Source organism: Myotis nattereri (genome assembly GCF_964212035.1).
Source record: "Myotis nattereri genome assembly, chromosome: 13".
In the NCBI taxonomy this organism is placed as follows: Eukaryota; Metazoa; Chordata; class Mammalia; order Chiroptera; family Vespertilionidae; genus Myotis; species Myotis nattereri.
The window spans coordinates 60,370,785-60,391,857 of NC_138088.1; the positions used below are offsets into that span (position 1 = coordinate 60,370,785).

The 21,073-nt window shown below is 61.5% G+C and overlaps 2 protein-coding genes across 2 annotated transcripts in view; one reads left to right on the forward strand and one right to left on the reverse strand.

Moving 5' to 3' along the window:
• The window catches only part of CPXM2 (carboxypeptidase X, M14 family member 2), a 43,285-nt gene extending 25,048 nt beyond the window's left edge, over positions 1-18,237 (forward strand). Inside the window, exons 6-14 of the mRNA XM_081104497.1 lie at positions 943-1,093; positions 3,953-4,041; positions 7,099-7,222; positions 8,111-8,307; positions 9,659-9,838; positions 11,406-11,703; positions 13,555-13,694; positions 14,586-14,685; positions 17,072-18,237. Coding sequence (XP_080960623.1) covers positions 943-1,093; positions 3,953-4,041; positions 7,099-7,222; positions 8,111-8,307; positions 9,659-9,838; positions 11,406-11,703; positions 13,555-13,694; positions 14,586-14,685; positions 17,072-17,325 — 1,533 coding nt within the window. The 3' untranslated portion in view covers positions 17,326-18,237. The remainder of the gene's footprint in view (positions 1-942; positions 1,094-3,952; positions 4,042-7,098; positions 7,223-8,110; positions 8,308-9,658; positions 9,839-11,405; positions 11,704-13,554; positions 13,695-14,585; positions 14,686-17,071) is intronic.
• Positions 1-21,073, reverse strand: part of GPR26 (G protein-coupled receptor 26) — a 34,226-nt gene that overhangs the window by 2,888 nt on the left and 10,265 nt on the right. The gene's annotated exons all lie outside the window — the stretch shown is intronic.

Consider the following 21,073-nt stretch of genomic DNA (forward strand, 5'->3'; position numbering starts at 1 on the left):
CTGGGTGTGCCCTGTGTGTACCCTGTGTGTGCCCCGTGTGTGCCCCATGTGTGCCTCGTCTGTGCCCTGGGTGTGCTCTGGGTATGCCCTGTGTGTACCCTGGGTGTGCCCTGGGTGTGCCCTGGGTGTACCCTGGGTGTACCCTGGGTGTGCCCTGGATGTGCCCTGGGTGTGCCCCGGAAGTTTGCTGATTTTCTGCCAACTCGGTACCCACAGCTCTGATGGGTGACGCCCCCTTCCGTGCCCGGAGGCGCAGCACCAGTGGCCCTCGTCCAGGGCTCATGTAGGGCTCAGTCTTCCAGTCACAGTCAGCCCTGGAAGTGGGGGCCCTTGGCCATGCCCCCCAGCTGTTCATTCAGTTGTGACCGATCCCTGACTTGCTTGAATGGCCACAATCTTTCGGCCCAGGGTCGGCTCCAGGGCGACCAGTCTGACCACGTCCCCCTCTTCCTCGGGTCTGCTAGCTCCTGACTGGCGCCCAGTGTCCCGCACGACCTGAGCGTGCCTCCCTTTCCCTTCTTACCCCCCACGCACTCGCGTGTTCCCGAGAGCCAGCGGCCCTCCCTCTGCGCCCGTCTCGGCCCCGCGCCATCACTGCTGCTTCTCCAGAGCCCGCCCTTCCCTGCAGCCCTGACCACTCTGCCTTCGGGCCATTCGGGGCCATTCGCACGCACCGCACCCTGAGCCGCGCGGGTCCTGTCCTCTGGGAGCCCAGCTCTGAGGCTGTCCCGCTGCCGTGGCCCAGGTGGTTTCGGCGGGGACATCTCAGTCCCCCACCCCCGCCCACGAAGGGGCTTCCTGCGGGCAGGGCCCAGCTGATCGGCTCCCCCCCAGACACCAGCACGCGTGTGGAGCTCCTCAGGGAGGCCTGGGTGAGCCAGTGCGTCTGTTACCCCGGACCCGCCAGCGCTGAGAGGCTCTCCCTCCCCCGTGTGTGAGCAGGTGTTTGAGGGGAACAGTGAGAAGGAGGTCCCCATCCTCAACGAGCTGCCGGAGCCCATGGTGGCCCGCTACCTCCGCGTCAACCCGCAGTCCTGGTTCCAGGACGGCAGCATCTGCCTGCGGCTGGAGGTCCTCGGCTGCCCGCTGCCCGGTGAGCGTGTCCCCCGCACCCCTGAGGTGCCCCCAAAGGGGAGTCAAATAGACCAGGCCCGGCCGGTGTGGCTCAGGGGTTGAGCATCGACCTATGAACCGGTTCAATTCCCGGTCAGAACACAGGCCCGGGATGCGGGCTGCATCCCCAGTGGGGGCCGTGCAGGAGGCAGCCGATCCATGGTTCTCTCTCATCAGTGATGTTTCTATCTCCCTCTCCCTTCCTCTCTCTTCCTCTCTGACATCAATAAACATATATTTCAAAAGAAACATATCTACTGCAAAATATTTAGAAAACACAAGTAAGTCAAAAGCAAATAGACAAAAAACTCCCATAATCCCCTCAGCAGCACCAGGACCACCCTGGCCGCGCAGTGCCAGTGACCGTGGCCCGCCTGCAGGGGTTTTAGGTCGAGGCTTAGTTCAGGGTTGAAAACGCATCCACTCGCCACCCCCAAGCGAGCGGTAACGCCGTGCAGCGTCCTGAGTGCTCCCGCCACGGCAGGGGAGCCGGAGGGAGCTCACTGTAAACCTGACCGTGTACCCAGCGCCTTTCTGCTGACGCAGCTCCCCTTGGATGCTCGTGTCTTTGGGTAAATGTCTATCCCTTTAGGTTGTATCCCTTTGCCCTGTTTTCACAAGCCGGGGTGTCTGGCTGGGACCTCGGGGTGGCAGGAAGCAGGGGCTTAGTTCCCACAAACCATCTGGATCCGGGCTGGTGTTCGCTGTGGACGGCTGATCTGGCCCGGCCCCTGTCTGGCTTTCAGAGCTTACGCATTTGTGCCCACATGGAGCCTGTAGGCGGCCTGTTCATCCTGACCAGGCGTCTCCAGGAAACTGGACCCCTCCCCCCCTTCCTCCCCCGCCCCCCCCAAGCATCCTTTCAGCCCCTCAATAGTCCTGTAGGAATCTGCACCTTCCCGCCCACCCAGAGCCAGGCCTCAGGGAACAAGCTGCACCGGCTCGGGCTCTCTCTGCTACACACCTGCCCAGGGAGGCTCTCCCGTTCCCGTGCCCTGTGGGGTCAGGCCTTGCTGCCTCTGGGTTGTGAGCTCGATCCCCAGAAGGGGGCGTGCAAGAGGCAGCGGATCCGTGATTCTCTCTCACATCACTGTTCCCTCTCTCTCCCCTCTCCCCGCCTCTCTCCACTCCTCCTCACTCCTCCGCCCTCTCCTTTCTGCTAAGTGCTGTGTGGTTTTGTAGTTACAGAAGCAATACAGGCTTCTACAGTCACAGGCAGGAAAGAACCAGAAAGTCCGTTTATATGGAGGGGGTCGATTCAAGAGCAGACAGGTCCTCTGCAGACCCCGGAATCCCAGGCCCCAGAGGCGACCACTGTCAACACCTCCTGACTCTGCTATTGGGGCGCTTCCAGCCAGCACCAGCTCCCCAGCTCCCACTCGAGTAGCGGGTGAGGGGGCCCTTCATCGTGTGACCGGAAGTCCAGGGAAACTGGGCTCCATCGTTGGTTCACGCGTTCGCTCCTGGTTTTTGGGGTTCTCTCTGGCCTGTGCCCGGGAGAGATTCTCACTCACTCCTCCGCTGTGACGTGGTAGTCCTTCCCTCCAATCTGCAGCAGTAAGAGTGGCCCGGGATGCGATGCTCTTATTGGCTCAGACCTGTCACGTGGGCCCCAAGAGCTGGGAGTGTGAGGCCTGTTTCTGAGAATGGAGGGGGGGGGGCCCCAAATGGCACAAGGTTTCTGTTAGGAGGGATGGCAGTGGACTGAAAGCTGGGTAAGCAACTGAGAGTGTCCACCACACTTGCAAAGATTCCCATTTCTGCATGCAGCGTGGCATTCATTCATCGACTCATTCATTCATTCATTCATTCATTCATCCCTCGACTCATTCACCCATTCATCCATCCACCCATCCACCCATCCACCCATCATCCATCCATCCCTCCATCTATCCATCCATCTATCCACTCATCCATCCATCCACCCATCATCCATCCCTCCATTTATCCATCCCTCCCTCCATCCATCCACCCATCCATCCATCCCTCCATCTATCCATCCCTCCATCCATCCATCCATCCATCCATCCATCCACCCATCCATCCATCCCTCCATCCATCCATCCCTCCATCCATCCATCCATCCACCCATCCATCCATCTATCCATCCACCCATCCATCCACCCATCCATCCACCCATCCATCCATCCATCCATCCATCCACCCATCCATCCATCCATCTACCCATCCATCCACCCATCCATCCATCCATCCATCCACTCATCCATCTACCCATCCATCCATCCACCCATCCATCCATCCACCTATCATCCCTCCCTCCCTCCATCTATCATCCATCTATCCACTCATCCATCCATCCACCCATCATCCATCCCTCCATCCATCCACCCATCCATCCACCCACCCATCCATCTATCCATCCATCCATCCATCCATCCACCCATCCATCCACCCATCCACCCATCCATCTATCCATCCATCCATCCATCCATCCATCCATCCATCCATCCAGTGCTGACAGGGTGCGAGGCACACAGGTCACGCCAACTCAGACCACAGAAAACCGCGGGGGGAGGGGCCAGTATATTTCTGTTTTCGGGTGAAGAAACCAAAGCAGAGACCCCCGTGCGGTGTCCAGGTCACACAGCCCATAAGTGGAAGAGCAGAGATCTGAGCCCAGATGTCCTGGCTCCAGGCCCATGCTCTCCATCACCGGGTGATTCTGACTCATAAGAAGAGAGAGAACTCTAGAAAGGTTCTCTCCCCTCTGTGGGATGGTGGAGATGGGCTGTGCCCGTCCCTTGAAATAGGCGTCCAGCAGAGCCCCCACAGGTACCAGGAGACACCTCAGAACTCAGAGCCGTGTTCCTCTTTTTAGACCCAAACAACTATTACCACCGGCGCAACGAGATGACCACCACGGACGACCTGGACTTCAGGCACCACAGCTACAAGGAGATGCGCCAGGTGAGAGCCGGCGGGTCAGCGCGAGAGGGAAGCGCCGGGGAAGAAGCGCACGGGTTCTCCCCTTCGGAGACGCGGGTGACGAGCTAGGGACAGAGCCGGAATGAGCACCCGGGTTGGCGGGGCCACGGATGCTGTGGTTTCAGGTGGAGAAGGTGAGGAGGCATCAGGGGCTCCTCGCCAGCAGGTGGCGGGAATGGACTCCCACCCGGACGCTCCTGACTTGCTTCTCTAGTTTCTTACGCGTCTGTGTGCGAGGGATTTGCGGATGAGAGGGTGTCGGTGGTGTGCAGAGTCCCAGAGAAACAGGATCTAGGCAGTGATGGCGAACCTTTCGAGCTCGGCCTGTCAGCATTTTGAAAAACCCTAACTTAACTCTGGTGCCCTGTCACATAGAGAATTTTTTTGATATTTGCAACCATAGTAAAACAAAGACTTATATTTTTGATATTTACTTTATATATTTAAATGCCATTTAACAAGGAAAAATCAACCAAAAAAATGAGTTCGCGTGTCACCTCTGGCACGCGTGTCATAGGTTCGCCATCACTGCTCTAGTCACTGAGAATAGTGGTGGCAGGAAGCCCTCACCTCGGACCCGCGTTACTGATGGGGAAACTGAGTCACCAAACGTGCAGAACCCCACCCATTGCTATTCAGAGACTGGGCCTCCGTCTTGGCTGCGTGGTAGAATCGCCTGGGGCGTTTGGAAAACTCTCTATACTTGACCCGCCTCGGACCAACGACAGCAGCAGGGCCCGGATGGAAACCTTCCATCTCTCCTTCGGATCGTAACGGACAGCCCGACCTCAGCACGCCTGACCGAGCCCCTCGAGCTCTGGGTGCTTTTGTGCTGTTCAGAGGAAAAGGAAGCCCTGGCTGGTGTGGCTCAGTGGATAGAGGGTCGGCCTGCAGACTGAAGGGTCCCAGGTTCGATTCCCCGGTCAGGGCACAGGCCCGGGTGGTGGGCTCAATCCCCAGTAGGGGCCGTGCAGGAGGCAGCTGATCAGTGATTCTCTCTCATCATTGATGTTTCTCTCTCTCTCCCTCTTCTTTCCTCTCTGAAATCAATAAAATATTATTTTTTTAAAAAAAAAAAGAGGAAAGGGAATCCCAGAGAGGCCCCCTGCCCCCAACATAGTTACAGAGACCAAGGGGTTTTGGGGTGTCGACCGCCTTGGCATCCTGGGCAGAGAGGGGAGGAGGGGCCGATCGTTGGGGGACAGGCTGCAGGGCGGCCCCTGCTGTCGGGGTTCGTCCCCCCACGGTGCTGGGCAGTGCGGGCAGGTGCCGCTAGTGAGAAACCCTTAGATAGCAAAGGTGCTAAGGATTCCTAATGGTACAGACTGGATAAGTGTGTACATGGGAGGTCGGTGTGAGACAGAGGCATCGGGGAAGGGCCTCACGAGCGCACTTACAGGACAAGGAGCCACGAGGCCAAGCTTCCGTGGCGCAGAGCGGGGCCCCGGGGCGGGCAGGAGGGACCGCGCCCAGCCAGGCTCAGGGGCCGTCCCGAGGAGGAGCGGTGAGGCTGAGCCCGAGGGCTGGGGGCTCCCCCGAGGCATCAGCAGGCCGGTGTCTGTGTGGCCTCTCGCGGGGACACTCACAGCTCCCGCTCCTGTCGGTGCAGACTCGGGGCGGACGTGCCGGAGAGACCGTCGCCGCCGCCCGTCTCAGAAACCACTGTAATGAGTTTGGACTCGAGGCCGTGAGTCACCCGCTCTGCACTGCGGGGTCGCAGGCCCTGCCGCCGCCGGTTCCCGGAGCCTCGTGTGCCAGCTCCGACTCCCTGCGCCCAGGGCCTCTCTGAGCCCCGGAGTCAGACACCAACTCGGTGCAATTACTGTCAAAAGCAACGCATGGAACGTGTTTCAGATGAGCTCCCTGCGCCGCGGCGGCAGCTGGGGTCTTTACATGGGCGCCCCACTTGCAGAAGTGGCCTCCTCTCCCACGAGAAGAGATGGGGACGCCTGGCCGCGGGGCGCAAGGGCTGAGCGCCGGCCTAGGAACCAGGAGGTCAGGGTTCGATTCCCAGTCAGGGCACAGGCCCGGGTTGCGGGCTCGATCCCCAGTGTGGGGCATGCAGGAGGCAGCCGGTCCATGATTCCCTCTCATCATTCATATTTCTCTCTCCCTCTCCCTTCCTCTCTGAGATCAATAAAAATATATGAAAACAAAACAAACAAACAAAAAGGAGGAGCCACAGGAGGGAGAGGAGAGAGAGCAGAAGGCCTGCCGCCGGGAGGGACAGTGCTGAGGGTGCCAGTCCCAGGGGCAGGAGAGGGACTTACCGGGAGGCGCTGTCCCGCCCGGCCCGGTGGGTGGATGGGGGGGGGGCCGGAGGATGGTGCACAGACACTGGTCTCCGAGGGAGTTCGTGGCTCCCGAGAGCCGAAGGCCTCCACCGCACGGGTCCCGCTTTAGAATCGCTCAGCCCCGTGTTACATGTGTGTGACGTCTCCTGCCTGTGGGACCATGAGGGCCGAGACTCTCATTCTGTCACAACTTCCTCATGGTGCGGACTAGATAACTGTGCATGTGAGGCCATCCCAGGGGAGATACCTGGGGGGGGGGGGGATGGAGGGGGGCCGCCTGGTCGGCCTGCTGGGGTGGGCGTCAGTGGAGATGGGGCGCCGTCCTCCGGCCAGTCGGGCCTGGGCAGCAGAGGCGGGTGAGGTTGCTCTGGGCAGGGAGGCGGCTCGAGCAGAGGCGTGGAGGTCGGGCCAAGGGCATGGTTCTGGAACGGTTGGCCCGAGTGCCCGGGAGGCGGCTGTGTAGAGTCTGAGCGTCAGGGGAGGTTCTGCACGAGGAGCTGGGAGGTCAGGGTGGGGTGGCGTGGAGAGCAGCTGGTGGTGCTGGGGGCCAGCAGAGGGGCTGAGGAGGACACTCAGGCGCGAGGACTGCACAGGGTGTGGCGAGGGCGCTGTGGGGGCCGTGGGGGCCGTGGGGGCCGTGGGCGCCGTGCAGGCTGTGGGAGGGGGCAGGGGGCTGGCTGCTGGGAGGCCCCGCCCCTCCGCGCACAGCCGTCAGGCTCAGGCCCTGGCCCGTCCTGTTTTCCAGTTGATGAAGGTGGTGAGTGAGATGTGTCCCAACATCACCAGGATCTACAACATCGGCAAGAGCCAGCAGGGCCTGAAGCTGTACGCCGTGGAGATCTCCGACCGGCCCGGGGAGCACGAAGTCGGTGAGGCCCCCCTGGGGCGCACGTGGCCGGTGGGGCCAGCCCCTTCCCACTCAGTCCGCACCTGGGTCTCTGAGCCGCCCCTCCTCTGACACGGCTGCCGGCTGATTTAGGCTGGAAATACCCTTTCCTGACAGGGGGGTGCGGGGGCGCCGTGTGAGCCCTGCCCCCAGCTCTGAGCCGGCCCACTGGCCGGGGAGGAAACGCCCGGGCGCTTCGGACAAAGTCCTTTTCCACCAGAAACCCTGCACCCCTGCTCAGTAACGGCTCCATTAGAGGAGGCCCCTAGTTTTTTGTGTTTTTTGTTTTTGTTTTTTTCAGAGAGAGAAGAAGGGAGAGGGGGAGAGAGAAACATCATCGATCGGCTGCCTCCTGCACACCCCCTACTGGGGATCGAGCCTGCAACCCGGACCTGTAACCCGGGCCTGTAGCGGGGGCCAGTAGCGGGGGGCATGGGGGCTGTGGGGGACCACAGGGGGCTAGTGGGGGGTTTTGGGGGACTGTGGGGGCCACAGGGGGCTGCGGGGGAGGGCTGTGGGGCCACAGGGGGGTGCGGGGGGGCTGTGGGGCTACAGGGGGTGCAGGGGGGCTGTGGGGCCACAGGGGGCTGCGGGGGGGAGGTTGTGGGGGACTGCGGGGGCCACAGGGAATCGAACCCTGACCTCTTGGTTCCTGGGTTGATTAATGATCGTGCAGGAGGCAGCCGATCCATGATTCTCTCATCATTGATGTTTCTGTCCCTCCCTCTCCCCTTCTGTATGAAATCAATAAAAATATATTTAGAAGGAAAAAAAAAAGGCCAGCAGGCTGAGGTGGCCAGTGGCTGCCAGACAGAGGGTTCCGAGCGGCTTGGCCGCAGCAGCTGACGTGCCTGTGTCCCCCCTGGTCCAGGGGAGCCCGAGTTCCACTACATGGCGGGCGCCCACGGCAACGAGGTGCTGGGCCGCGAGCTGCTGCTGCTGCTGGTGCAGTTCCTGTGCCAGGAGTACCTGGCGGGCAACGCGCGCATCGTCCGCCTGGTGGAGGAGACCCGCATCCACATCGTCCCCTCCCTCAACCCCGACGGCTACGAGAAGGCCTCCGAGGGGGTAAGGGCCGCGCCGCTCCCGCCCGACCACTGGCCCTGGCTGCACAGCGCCCTTGGCCCCGAGTTCAAGTCCACCCATGGGCCCCGGCCGGGCAGCCCAGTCATCCGGACCTGCCGAGGCCACAGGCCCCCTCCCCGGTCAGGGCGCACACAAGAATCAAGCGATGAGCGCATACATGAGTGGAACAGCAAATCGCTGCTTCTCTCTCTCTCCCTCCCTCCCTCCTGCCTCCCGCCTCCCTCTCCCTTCCTCCCTCCCTAAGAAAAACCCCAACAGAATCAACAAATAGAAACCCCCACCCGTAGCTTCCTGTTGAGTCTCTGCTGAGGCGGGGACACCACAAGGTCATGAGAGACTGGAACAGAGAATTTCGGGGACCCCGGGCGGGGCCCGTGCCAGCAGACAGGAGGAAGCGCCCCTGCACATAGACACAGTGATGGGAGAGCAGCGGCTGGCGCCTCACACAAGCCCTAGCCCAGGCCCCGGCCGGGAGCATGGCTCGCGGTCCTCTCATCTTCCCTCGAGGAGTCGTGTATGATCCTGAGAGATGGGCTGTGTGTCATGTGCTCCGTGTGATGTAGAGCGGCACAGGGCACGGCTAGGTGTAGAGCATGCGTGTATTGGATTGTGCATCCAATAGAGTTGGTGTTTCCTGGGAATAAAGTGGAAAGTATTCCTGAAACCACGGGACCTGCCAAATGCAGCGCCACCACGTGGAAGTTCGTTGTGTTTATCGACACAGACAGGGATTTGCTGCGACAGTCGGTTGGGGATTTGTGGGCCGGACAGCGAGGCTGTTGCGTTTGCAATGACGGACTTCTATTTTCATTCATTCATTCATTCCATTCATTCAATTTTACATTTTTAAATTTTAGAGAGAGAGAGAGGAACATTGATGTGAGAGAAAAATACCAATCGGTTGCCTCCCATACGCCCCAACCAGAGATCAAATTCACAGCCCAGGCGTGTGCCCTGACTAGGAATCGAACCCACAACCGTTTGGTGTGCGGGACAATGAGTGCTTCAAGCAGCTGAGCCCCCGGCCAGGGCAGGACGGGCTTTTGGGTTCATTAGCGCTCAGTCTCTTCCGCCCAGCACAGCAGCCCTCAGAGAGGCATGAGGAGAAGGGCCGGACTGTGCAGGAGTCGCCCCGTGGCGTGGCTGTGCTGTGCACCCACAGATACCAGCAGGGGTTCCGATGGTGGCCTGTGGGCATGGTCTTTGGTCAGACGTGTGGAGAGGCTTAGAGACACTGGGCGGGGGGGGGGGGAGGCGGGGGGGAGGGGGGAGGCGTCCCGCGTCCGTGCCGCCCACAGTCTGCGGGCTCCTCTCCTTCTGAACTGCCTCCCAGGGCTCGGAGCTGGGGGGCTGGTCCCTGGGGCGCTGGACCCACGACGGGATTGACATCAACAACAACTTCCCCGACTTAAACTCGCCGCTCTGGGAGGCCGAGGCCCGGCAGAGCAGCCCAAGGCCTGTGCCCAACCACCACATCCCTGTCCCCGAGTGGTTCCTGTCGGAGAACGCCACGGTGAGCAGAATGCGGGTCTGACGGGCGCAGGGGGGCCAGTAGGGGGGGCATGGGGGCTGTGGGGGACCACAGGGGGCTAGTGGGGGGTTGTGGGGGACTGCGGGGGCCACAGGGGGCTGCAGGGGGGGGCTGCGGGGGCGACAGGGGGTGCGGGGGGGGGACTGCGGGGGCCACAGGGGGCTGCGGGGGGGGGACTGCGGGGGCCACAGGGGGCTGCGGGGGGGGGGCTGTGGGGCCACAGGGGGGTGCGGGGGGGACTACGGGGGCGACAGGGGGCTGCGGGGGGGACTGCGGGGGCGACAGGGAGGTGCGGGGGGGGGACTGCGGGGGCCACAGGGGGCTGCGGGGGGGGGACTGCGGGGGCCACAGGGGGGTGCGGGGGGGGACTGCGGGGGCCACAGGGGGCTAGTGGGGGCCGTGGGGGGTTGTGGGGGACTGCGGGGGCCACAGGGGGCTGCGGGGGGGGACTGCGGGGGCGACGGGGCTGCGGGGGGGGGACTGCGGGGGCCACAGGGGGGTGCGGGGGGGACTGTGGGGGCCACAGGGGGGTGCAGAGGGGCTGTGGGGGACCACAGGGGGCTAGTGGGGGCCGTGGGGGGTTGTGGGGGACTGCGGGGGCCACAGGGGGGTGCGGGGGGGGCTGTGGGGGGCCGCGGGAACACCCAGCGCATGGGCAGAGGATGTGACATTTCAGAAGGAGACAGAGCCACGTCTTCTCTTACACATTTTCTCCCAGAGCAGGAAGAGCTAGATAATAAAACACCTTCAAATGGGTATTTGAGGAGATTCTTTATAAAAATCATTTAATTATATTTCTTTACGAGAACACAGAAAAAACACAACAGGAAAAAACACGCCACCGTTGTTGTTTTCTGCGGCTGCCACTGAGCCGGCCCTCAGCTGTGCAGACCCCTGGGGGCGGGGCGTGCGCATTAAAGCCGGCAGGACCACGGCCCGAAGGCACCGCAGCGTCTCCTGTGAACAGTTGTATCTGCAAGACGGGCTCCCGTTTCAGACAGGAAACCATTGCCATTGTCGCCTACAAATAAAGGGCCCCTTAATGTTATAATGTCCAGCCATCTTCACATTTCACTACTCTCTCTCTCATCTTGTTTAAATCAGGACCCAAATAAAGTGCTTTCATTTAGGTTGGTTTACGACCTTTTAAGTCTCTATTTATTTTTTAAACATTTTTATTGATGTCAGAGCGGAAGGGAGAAGGAGAGAGACAGAAGCATCAATGATGAGAGAGAATGATGGATCGGCTGCCTCCTGCAGGCCCCACACTGGGGATCCAGCCCCCAGCCTGGGCCTGTGCCCTGACCAGGAATCGAACCCTGACCTCCTGGTTCATAGGTTGACACTCAACCACTGAGCCACATGGCCAGGCAGGTTTCTCTTTTTTAAATCCATTTTTTCTATGAAGTCCAGTGCTTTCGGGACAGATTTAGAAATTCTAAGCTGTGCTCAGAGTCTCCATACAACGGCTGCTTTCCCGCCAAGTCCCTGTTGGGGCGTCGGGGAGCGGGCCTCCTCCTCACGTGGTCCCCGGCGTGGGTGCTCGCAGGTGGCGGCGGAGACCAGGGCGGTCATCGCCTGGATGGAGAAGGTCCCCTTCGTGCTGGGCGGCAACCTGCAGGGCGGCGAGCTGGTGGTGGCCTACCCCTACGACATGGCCCGGTCCCCCTGGAAGACGCAGGAGCGCACGCCCACGCCCGACGACCACGTGTTCCGCTGGCTGGCCTACGCCTACGCCTCCACCCACCGCCTCATGACCGACGCCCGCCGGCGCGTGTGCCACACCGAGGACTTCCAGAAGGAGGATGGCACCGTCAACGGGGCCTCCTGGCACACCGTGGCTGGAAGTGAGTCCTCCCGTCCTGTCCGCAGTGTCGCTGCCCTGACACCGCCGCTCCCGGAGGTCCCGGTCCCAGCTCTGCAGCGGCCCAGTCTCGGAGGGGCGGGCTCGCTCCCATTTCACAGGTTCTCCACCTCAAATCCACCCTTTTGCAAAGCACGAACGTGACGTGCCAAAGGGCGACGTGGAGAAGCTGATGAGAGAGCTGGGGCTCGGACTCGGGAAGGGGCGGAGCTGGGCTGTTGGACTCCGTGGTCTGCTCTCAGCCACTGAGTGTCTCCATTGTGTGGGGTCAGACATGGTGCGGGGAGACTTGGGGAAATATTGGCCCCAAGAGCAAACCCAGCCCGGCCGGCGTGGCTCAGTGACTCATGAACCGAGGTCACGGATCAATTCCCGGCCAGGGCACAGGCCGGGGCTACAGGCTTGATCCCCAGTGGGGGGCGTGCGGGAGGCAGCGATCCATGGCTCTCTCTCATCATTGATGTCTCTCTCTCCCTCCCTCTCCCTTCCTCTCAGCAACCATTAATGTAAGAAACATGCCCCTGATTTATCTTCACAGGAAAGAACCAGCATGTGGCCAGGCCATTACTGAATCCCTGCAGCACACAGGGTGGGGGTGGAGAGGGTGTGAGCTGTCCAGGTGGCCGGCAGCACATGTCCTAGGACAGCGGTTCTCAACCTTCCTCTCGCCGTGGCCCTTTAATGCAGTTCCCCATGTTGTGGTGACCCCCAGCCATAGAATTATTTTCGTTGCTAATTCATCACTGTCATGTTGCTACTGTGATGAATCGTCGTGTAAATATCTGATATGCAGGATGGTCTTAGGCGACCCCTGTGAAAGGGTCATTCGACCCCCAAAGGGGTTGCGACCCACAGGTTGAGAACTGCTCTCCTAGGAGGATTCCCCTAGACCAGGGGTCGGCAAGCTCATTAGTCAACAAAGCTGAATATCAACAGTACAATTGAAATTTCTTTTGAGAGCCAAATTTTTTAAACTTAAACTATATAGGTAGGTACATTGTTATTAACTTAATGAGGGTGCTCCTAAGGCTTAGGAAGAGCCACACCCAAGGGGCCAAAGAGCCGCCTGTGGCTCGCGAGCCGCCGTTTGCCGACCACGGCCCTAGACAAAAGGAGGTGCCGCATTCCTTCGGTGAGGTCAGCAGTAGCGCTGGAGCAGCCGCCTGCCACACGCCCTCACCGGCTGCGGCGGCTGATTTTTTCCATCAGTTACGTTTCCCGTTATTTCAGGGACTTGGTGGCAGAGCCTTGCGGGGGCTCTGTCATCACCCCCACCTGGCAGCGTGACTGACAGGCCTGCGGAGTCATTTCTCGGTGGGCTAATGAGATGCGATTTCTAATTTCCCTGCCTCCCCCTTCGCCTCCTCGCCTCTTCCTGCTCAGGGCCCTGGCTCGTTAGCAGTGCTGAGCAGAGAGCGGCCTGTGCATCTCCAAATGCACCGCCTGTGCGTCCCCCACGGCGGTGTCGGCCCGCTCTGCTCCGCGCCCTCCCACCGTGAAGGCAGCTCCGGGTCCATGTGGAAACCCGTGACAGTAGTGGGGTTCCAGGCCCAGAGCCGCGTGTCGCCGTCCCCGCCAGGGCTGATGGCGCGGGAAGGGCTGTCGGGGTCACACCACAGTATCCTGCGCGCTCAGGGGCCGGTCTCCCCACAAGCCCTTCCGTGGCGTCCTCCCCTCCCTCCGCCCAGCCGCTCCCCGCACTTGCTCTAACGAATGTTCTGTCTCCAGTAGCTGCCCGACACCCAGTCCACGTGCCGGCCCTCAGGCACGTCCTCCTGTGCCCGGCGCCCCGCGACGCCTGGCTCAGCTTCCTGTCGTGCGGTTGGCTTGGCAGGTCTCAACGACTTCAGCTACCTCCACACGAACTGCTTCGAGCTGTCCATCTACGTGGGCTGCGACAAGTTCCCGCACGAGAGCGAGCTGCCCGAGGAGTGGGAGAACAACCGGGAGTCCCTGATCGTGTTCATGGAGCAGGTACGGCGTGGGCCCGCGCTGCCGCGGGGGTGGCGAAGGAACGAGGCTGACAGTGAGACCGAATTAGTGCTTTGGACCATGGCCGTGGTCCCAAGTCGCTGTGGTCTCAGGTCTCTGTGGTCCCGGGTCGCCATGGTCCCGGGTCGCCATGGTCCCAGGTCGCCGTGGTCCCGGGTCGCTGTGGTCCTGGATGGCTGTGGTCCCTGGTTATCATGGTCCCGGGTCTCCATGGTCCCAGGTCGCTGTGGTCCTGGGTCTCCATGGTCCCGGTTGGCCACTGCAGTGCAGAAGGAGCCGTCTGCTCTTCCTGCCTCTCTATATACTAAGTCTACAGAGCTCAGGAAAATTAAACTATGTGCATACAAAATTCCATCTTTAGTGGATTTTTAAAAGATAAATGTTTTTTTATTGATTATAGAGAGAGAGGAAGGGAGAGGGAGAGAGATGGAAACATCAATTGGCTGTGTCCTGCACATCCCCTGCTGGGGATCGAGCCTGAAACCTGGCATGTGCCCTGACCAGGAATCGAACCGGCAACCTTTGGTCCATGTGCCCACGCTCAGCCACTGAGCCACACCGCCCGGGCTAGTGGGTTTCTTTTTATGACCCCCTCAGACCCTAACACGTTTAAATGTCTGAAAGATTTCACTCCAATGGGAGACTCTGAGAGCCTGCAGAGAGCTCGCTGCCTCGCAAGCTCCACATCACAAGCCCGTAATCAAAGATGCTTACACTCCAGGCCCACACGGCGCCAGGGAGCTCTCGAGCTGGGCGTGGCTGCGTGAGGGCTCCTGGTGGCCCGGGCGGCCTGAAGGTCATCGTGCTCACCGTGCCACGGTGGGGGGGGGCGTGTCGGTGAGCTCACCGCGTCTTGTCGTGTTTGCCGAGCAGGTGCACCGCGGCATCAAAGGCCTGGTGACAGATTCCCACGGAAAAGGCATCCCGGACGCTGTCATCTCCGTCGAAGGCATCAACCATGATGTCCGAACAGGTAAGCGCCTGCCTGTGTGCAGTCCCCCTCACGGCGGGAAACGTGCATTTCCTGGGAGGTTTGAGGGGTGAATGGACATTACATGGTGTCCCCAGGAGTGCACAGTGGACGGCGAGCCGGGGAGAGCCCCTTCCCGGCCCATGCTGCTCCCTCTGGAGAGAAGGAGGGGGGCTTCCCCCCCCCAAATTGTCCTCATGCATAACCTGACCCTGTGCTCCCGACAGACCATCCCATTGATTGGGAGGAAACTGAGGCTGGGACGTGAGGCGGGTGAGGCTGGCATCAGGCCTGGCCACGTGCCCTTCAGTGCCAGGCTGCCTGCCCACGCATGTGCCGGCACCGAGGCCAGTGGCTGTGGAAATGGGCGCGGTGCGTCTGCAAGGCCACAGAGCGGTTGTCTGCTGTGGAACCCCCTGGTCATGTGCTTCCTGTGTGGCTGCCTATTTCTTTATCCAACAGCGTTCCCATGCCAGGTAGCACGGCACTAGGTACACAGCAACCCCCTTAGGCATCCAGCACTCATCCATCATTTATCTATCCATCATCCATCATCCATCAGCCATCAGCCATCAGCCATCATCCATCATCCATCTATCCATCCATCCATTAATTTATTCATTTACTCATCCATCCCATCATCCATCCATCCATTCATTTATTCATCTATACATCCATTATCCATCCATCCATTCATTTATTCATCTATTCATTCATTCATTCATCCATCCATCCATCCATCCACTCAACAAATGGGCATGGGAACTCACAAGGAGATGGCAGTCTTTATGAATGAAAGAGGCTGTTTGATTGGCTCCACACAGGACTGTATTTTAAGCATTGCCAATGAGCCCCTTTAAAAGAGTGATTCATAAAAAAGCCTGGAACATTCTGGGACTATTAGTGCCGTGTGCGCACTGCGAGGAGACGTGAGGGTTTTAAATGGAGCGGGAGGTAACAGGGCCCCGGGGCCCCGAGCCTGCAGAGAGCTCGCCGCCTCACGAGCTCCGAGCTGCAAGCCCTGTAATCAGGGAGACAGCTTTGATGAGCCGAGGGGCTCCCCTCCCTCCGCCTTTGTTTCCCCCGTAAGTGATTTCCCAGCGCGTCCTCACGTGGCGAAGCCCATACTTCACACGCGACGCTTCCCCGCGTTGGTTTCAGCGCCTCTGGGTACCCCGCGTCAACTCCGAATTTGCTTGATTTCTGTCTGAAGCTTATGGGGTCTGACAGGTTTTATTTCAGGAGGGATTTTGTGTAAAATAAACAGCGGGATTAGATGACAGCAGCATGAGATGGATTCTACCGGGAAGGCAGCCAGAAAGAGCGCCTCCTTCTCGTTACATGTACCTACTAGCCCGGGGGCCAGGGACCAGGCTGCGATGCCACGGGACTGCCCTCTGCCCGGTGGGCCCTGACCTGCTCACAGTGGACACTCACTGGGGCCTGGTGGGCCCTCTGTCCACGTGTCCACCTCTGTCCACCCATGTCCAGGCGCAGGGTCCGGTAGGAGGACACAGCCTGGGAAGGGCTGGCTCCTTCTGCTCTGGGAGCTCCATGGGGGCACCGTGCTGGGAGGTGCAGGCTGACTGGTCGCAGGACCAAGGCTTTTCGAGATGGCATTGCGTGCCCTGGCCGGTGTGGCTCAGTAGGTGGAGCATCGGCCTGCGGACTGAAGGGTCCTGGGTTCGAGTGTGGTCAAGGGCACATGCCTGGGTTGCAGGCTTGATCCCCAGTAGGGGGTGCGCAGGAGGCAGCCGACCAATGATTCTCTCTCATCATTGATGTTTCTATCTCTCTTTCCCTCTCTCTTCCTCCGTGAAATCAATAAAAATACATTTAAAAAATAAAAATAAAAACATATTTTTAAAAAAAATACTTTATTGATTTTTTACAGAGAGGAAGGGAGAGGGATAGAGAGTCAGAAACATCGATGAGAGAGAAACATCAATCAGCTGTCTCCTGTGCACCCCCTACTGGGGATGTGCCCGCAACCAAGGTACATGCCCTTGACAGGAATCAAACCTGGGACCCTTCAGTCCGCAGGCCGACGCTCTATCCACTGAGCCAAACATATATTTTTTTAAAAAGATGGCATTTTGTGGTGAGAGGCGAGGGGCAGGGGCAGACCATTCGGAAGCTCACGTGCAGAATGAATGGCGCATCGACCCCAGGGAAGCGGTTAGAGGTGATTTCTCCATCTCCGCCCACGTGTACGGACGCTGTGGGGAGCCCATCCCAGACCCTGCCTGTCAGAAGGGGGCTTCCAAAGAGGACGCGCGCATCTGCAGGAACTGGGGCTCCCCACGACCACCCTGAGTCTCTCTGGACTCACGGGGCTGGGGGTCCGCGTTAGACAAGAGCTGCCCGAACCCCCGCTTTCTCTCCCCAGCCAGCGATGGCGATTACTGGCGCCTCCTGAACCCCGGCGAGTACGTGGTCACGGCCAAGGCGGACGGCTTCAGCGCGTCCACCAAGAGCTGCATGGTCGGCTACGACATGGGCGCCACGCGGTGCGACTTCAGGCTCGGCAGGACCAACCTGGCCCGGATCCGGGAGATCATGGAGACGTTCCGGCGGCGGCCTGGCAGCCTGCGCGCCCGGCAGCCCCGGCTCCGGGGGCGCAAGAGGAGGCAGCGCGGGTGACCTCCCGGCACTGAGCCGAGGCCCGGACCCCGCCGAGGACACCCCGGGGCCGTGGGGCCGTAGAGGACCCGTTGCCTGTAGGCTCTGTCGTTCCCGGAGGCTGGGAGAACCCACGCGTGCCCGGCAAGCCTGGTCCCAGGGCAGGCCCGCGGCTCGGGGCCTCCTTTCCTTCGTTCCCACGTATCCAGATAGCTTGGACAGCCCACGGAGAAAGGCTGGCGGGTGCGGGCTCGCGTGTGCCATGTGCCCGGCTGAAACCGCTGCCCCGGGCCTGCTGTCCCCGGCGTCACCCTTCCCGCTGCTCAGGGCATGCTAGCAGAGGCCGCCCTCTCGGCCGGGCATTCCCGCTGCTGCCCAGCAAGCCCGCGTCTGTCGACAACAGCGACATCACCAAGCGAGCGGCAGGCGGCAGCGGTGGGCGGCGAGCAGCGGGCGGCGGGCGGCCTCTGCGTCAGTTTCCCTTCTCTCTCATCAGCGGGAGAAAAGCTGGAATAATTCCAGGGGGAAGCCTGGGCAGCAGGCGTGCCCGGGGGCTGGTTGCATGCAGACGGGGCTTACAGAGAACCCCCAAATTCCCCCCTGGTGCGGCAGCCCGAGGGGCTCCCTGCTGGTGACAGGAGGAGGTGCTTCCCACGAAACCACATCTCGTCAGGCTCCTCTGTGAGCCGCTGGGACTTGGAAAGAGATGCCGGCTGACCTGCGACCTCCCTCTGCCCCAGGCCCCCTCTCCGTGGAGGCGCGCCCCTAACCTGCCCACACACAGGGGTCGCGGTGGACACTCCCTCGGGATTGTCCGCGGAGCCTCATTCAGGACGTATTGGAATGACCACGCGAGAAAACGCGTCTCGTTCTTATTACTGTTGCTGCCTCGCTGACCCGGGAGAGTGAGGAAATAAAGAAAGCAAATGGGGAGAGGCCTCCGTGTCGTTTCCTGGGGAGCCTCGCGGCCACGCCCAGCGGCACTGGCTGGAGCGCCAGGTTCCCCGCAGCCTGACTGCACTGAGCTGGGCCACCGGGCTCTGCGAGCTCTTCCTCCTGCGGCCTGTCCCCTGCCACACACACAGCCCCACGGCCACGGCCACACACACACACACAGCCCCACGGCCACGGCCACACACACACACAGCCCCACGGCCACACACAGCCCCACGGCCATGGCACCAGGAGTCCAGGGGAATTAGGAAAAAGAAATTGGGGGTGGAGGGCGAGTATTCGGTGCCGTTGTGGGTGGACAGACGAGCAAGGCAGGCCTTTAGCTCAGTGAGTCCAGGCTGGCCACCGGGCTCTCTCTCGCAGGCCGACTCGGGCTCGTTGTGGGTAGTTGCTTGGAGCTCTGTGTTAAGAAGGGTTCTGAGGCAGGGTCCTGGCTGTTGGGAGGGCGGGGGGGGGGGGGGAGAATGCTGTGTGTGCTGCGGGGATGGGCGGGAAGGGCTGACAGCTGGTTGCCTCGAGTTTTCTATCCTTGAATTAGTTTGGTCCCCGGGATGTGGAGATGAGGGCCCACGGAGGGGCACAGTGTCCAAAGTCAGGGTTGTGCCACTGGTAGGGCGGTCATTCCTCCCTGGTGCCCGTGGGCGGGGGGAGGACGGGAGGACAGGGGACTGCCAGCTGCATTGGGAAGGCGAACCAGAGTTCGCAGCAGGCCAGAGAGGGGGGCCATGGCACGGAGACACAGGCGTGTCTGAGGAGCTGTGGGAGGACCCCCCCACCTCCCACTCCCGCTTAGACAGGGAGAAAGGCAGGCAGGAAAGGCGGGGAGGACGGAGAGGGCAGCATGGTGCCGGGCAGTGCTGGCCTGGGGTTCGAGCCGTTCGCTGTGGGCCTGCAGGCCCGGGAACACGCAATGTTGCAGGGATACACGGAGTGAGCCCGCTCTCGCTGGGAAGGGACGGGGCCAGGTCAGCGAGTCTAAAAACACGGACGCTAAGAGCCTCCCTGCTCACAGCAGCGTGGGAGGTGTTTATGCTGTGAAAGGAGGACACACGGGCTTTTTAAAAAGCCGGAAGCTGTAGGCAGGCTCCAGGGTTTTGGTGCAAACCCATCTGGCAGGTCTGGTGCCTTCGCACGCACTTTCCTGGCATTCGCTCGCCCAGCGCGGGCCCCCAGGGCCTCAGCGGAGCTGGGGGTGGGGGGTGGGGGGGGCGCAGTGATCCCACCCTCCTGGTGGGAAGGGAGCTGGGCCGGCGCCGACTTGCCTGCGTGCTTTTCCGATTATGGAGACGCAGGGATCTGGGGGATCGTGTTTAGTGAAAGGATTTAGGCCGAGAGACGTGTGGGGTGAGCGTGTGGAGCAGGAGGATGGCCACGTGGGATGCGTTGTCGACCTGAGGCCTTGGTGTGGGGTCCCTGAACTCAAGTCTGAGACAGGACCTCGGTGCAGGGGCTTATGGGGGGGGGGGGCGGGGTGATCCCAGGAAGAAGAGGAAGGCAGCGGCCTGGATGCTGTGGTGAAGTCGCTGCGGTCAGGTCGCTGAGTTGGGCCGTGGCAGGTCAGGCCCGGGGAACTCTGGGAAGAGTGGATGCTCGTGCTGTGGTCCTCGTGGGGGACAGGAGGCGGAGCTGGGGTGAGGCCTGGGGGGCTCTGGGGGTCAGGGCAGGGCTGAGTGTGGGGAGCAGGCAGCAGGGAGCCGGGAGGGGCACTGCCAGCAGGAAGGGGGGGTAGGGGACAAGGGGGGCGGCTAGGGCGCTGGCACTGGTCCCCGAAATGCACCTGCGACCCCAGGAGAGCCTGGCTGAGAGGTGGGTCCCAGAAGGGGCGGGGCCCCTACTCCCCTGAACAAAAGCCTTTCTGCTGGGCTGTCTCTTCAGAGGTCTCTGGGGTGTGAACTCCCGCCATATGTGCAGCCACAGTGACAGGCACAGGGGCCCGGAGCCGCCCGGCTTGTGAGAATGGGCGCCACACGCATCAGCGGGGAGCCCTCCCGACTCCCCGTCCAGCTCCGCTCCATCCGGCGAGGGCAGCGCCAGGCCTGGCAGGGATTGTGCAATGGGAAGGGTGGGCTGGGCTGGCCCCCGGGGCACTGGCGGGGGCAGGGAGGGCTCCACCTTCTGCAGGAACTGAAACTGGCCAGCAGAGGGCGACAGCCTCTGCCGCCCCCCAAGGCAGACAGCTGGGCTGGGGGACCACACCTGGTTCCTGTCTGCAGGGGGAGGGGGAGGGGAGGCTGAGGGAGGGCTCTGGGGCCGGGTGGGCATCCCGCTGCCCCGGGAGGCCTGCGCCGCCTGCCACTCTGCAGACGGTCCCTCCGGTGCCCGCACCGCGCAGGCTGAGCCCTCCAGGAGCTGGACGCAGCACAGACTCGGTGCTCATGGCGTTTCCGGGGGAGGGTGGGGGAGTGCAGACAGAGTGCCCACCTGGTGTCTGTACCCCACTGCCTAAGGGGTCAACCCACCGGCCCCTCCCAGACTGGTTTGAGGTCCCTGAGGCTGCAGGAAGGACCTGGGGGACCAGTGACAGTCTGGGTCCCGGGCTCAGCAGGTCCCTGGAGCTGCAGGGGGGGGAGCGCGGAGGGTGCTGGGCACCGAGTGGGGGGGGCTCCAGGGGGTGAGAGATGCTGCCACGAGGGGGGGCGGCATCAGGGACTTGGACCAGGCGGCACCGGACAGAGCCACGCGAATAAGGGGGCAGGGCCACGTGATCACCTGGAAGTGGGCACGTGACAAGGGGGTGGGCACACGTGATCACCGGAAGTGAGGTGGCATCAGGGCCTTGGACCAGGCGGCACCGGGCGGAGCCATGTCTCAGGGA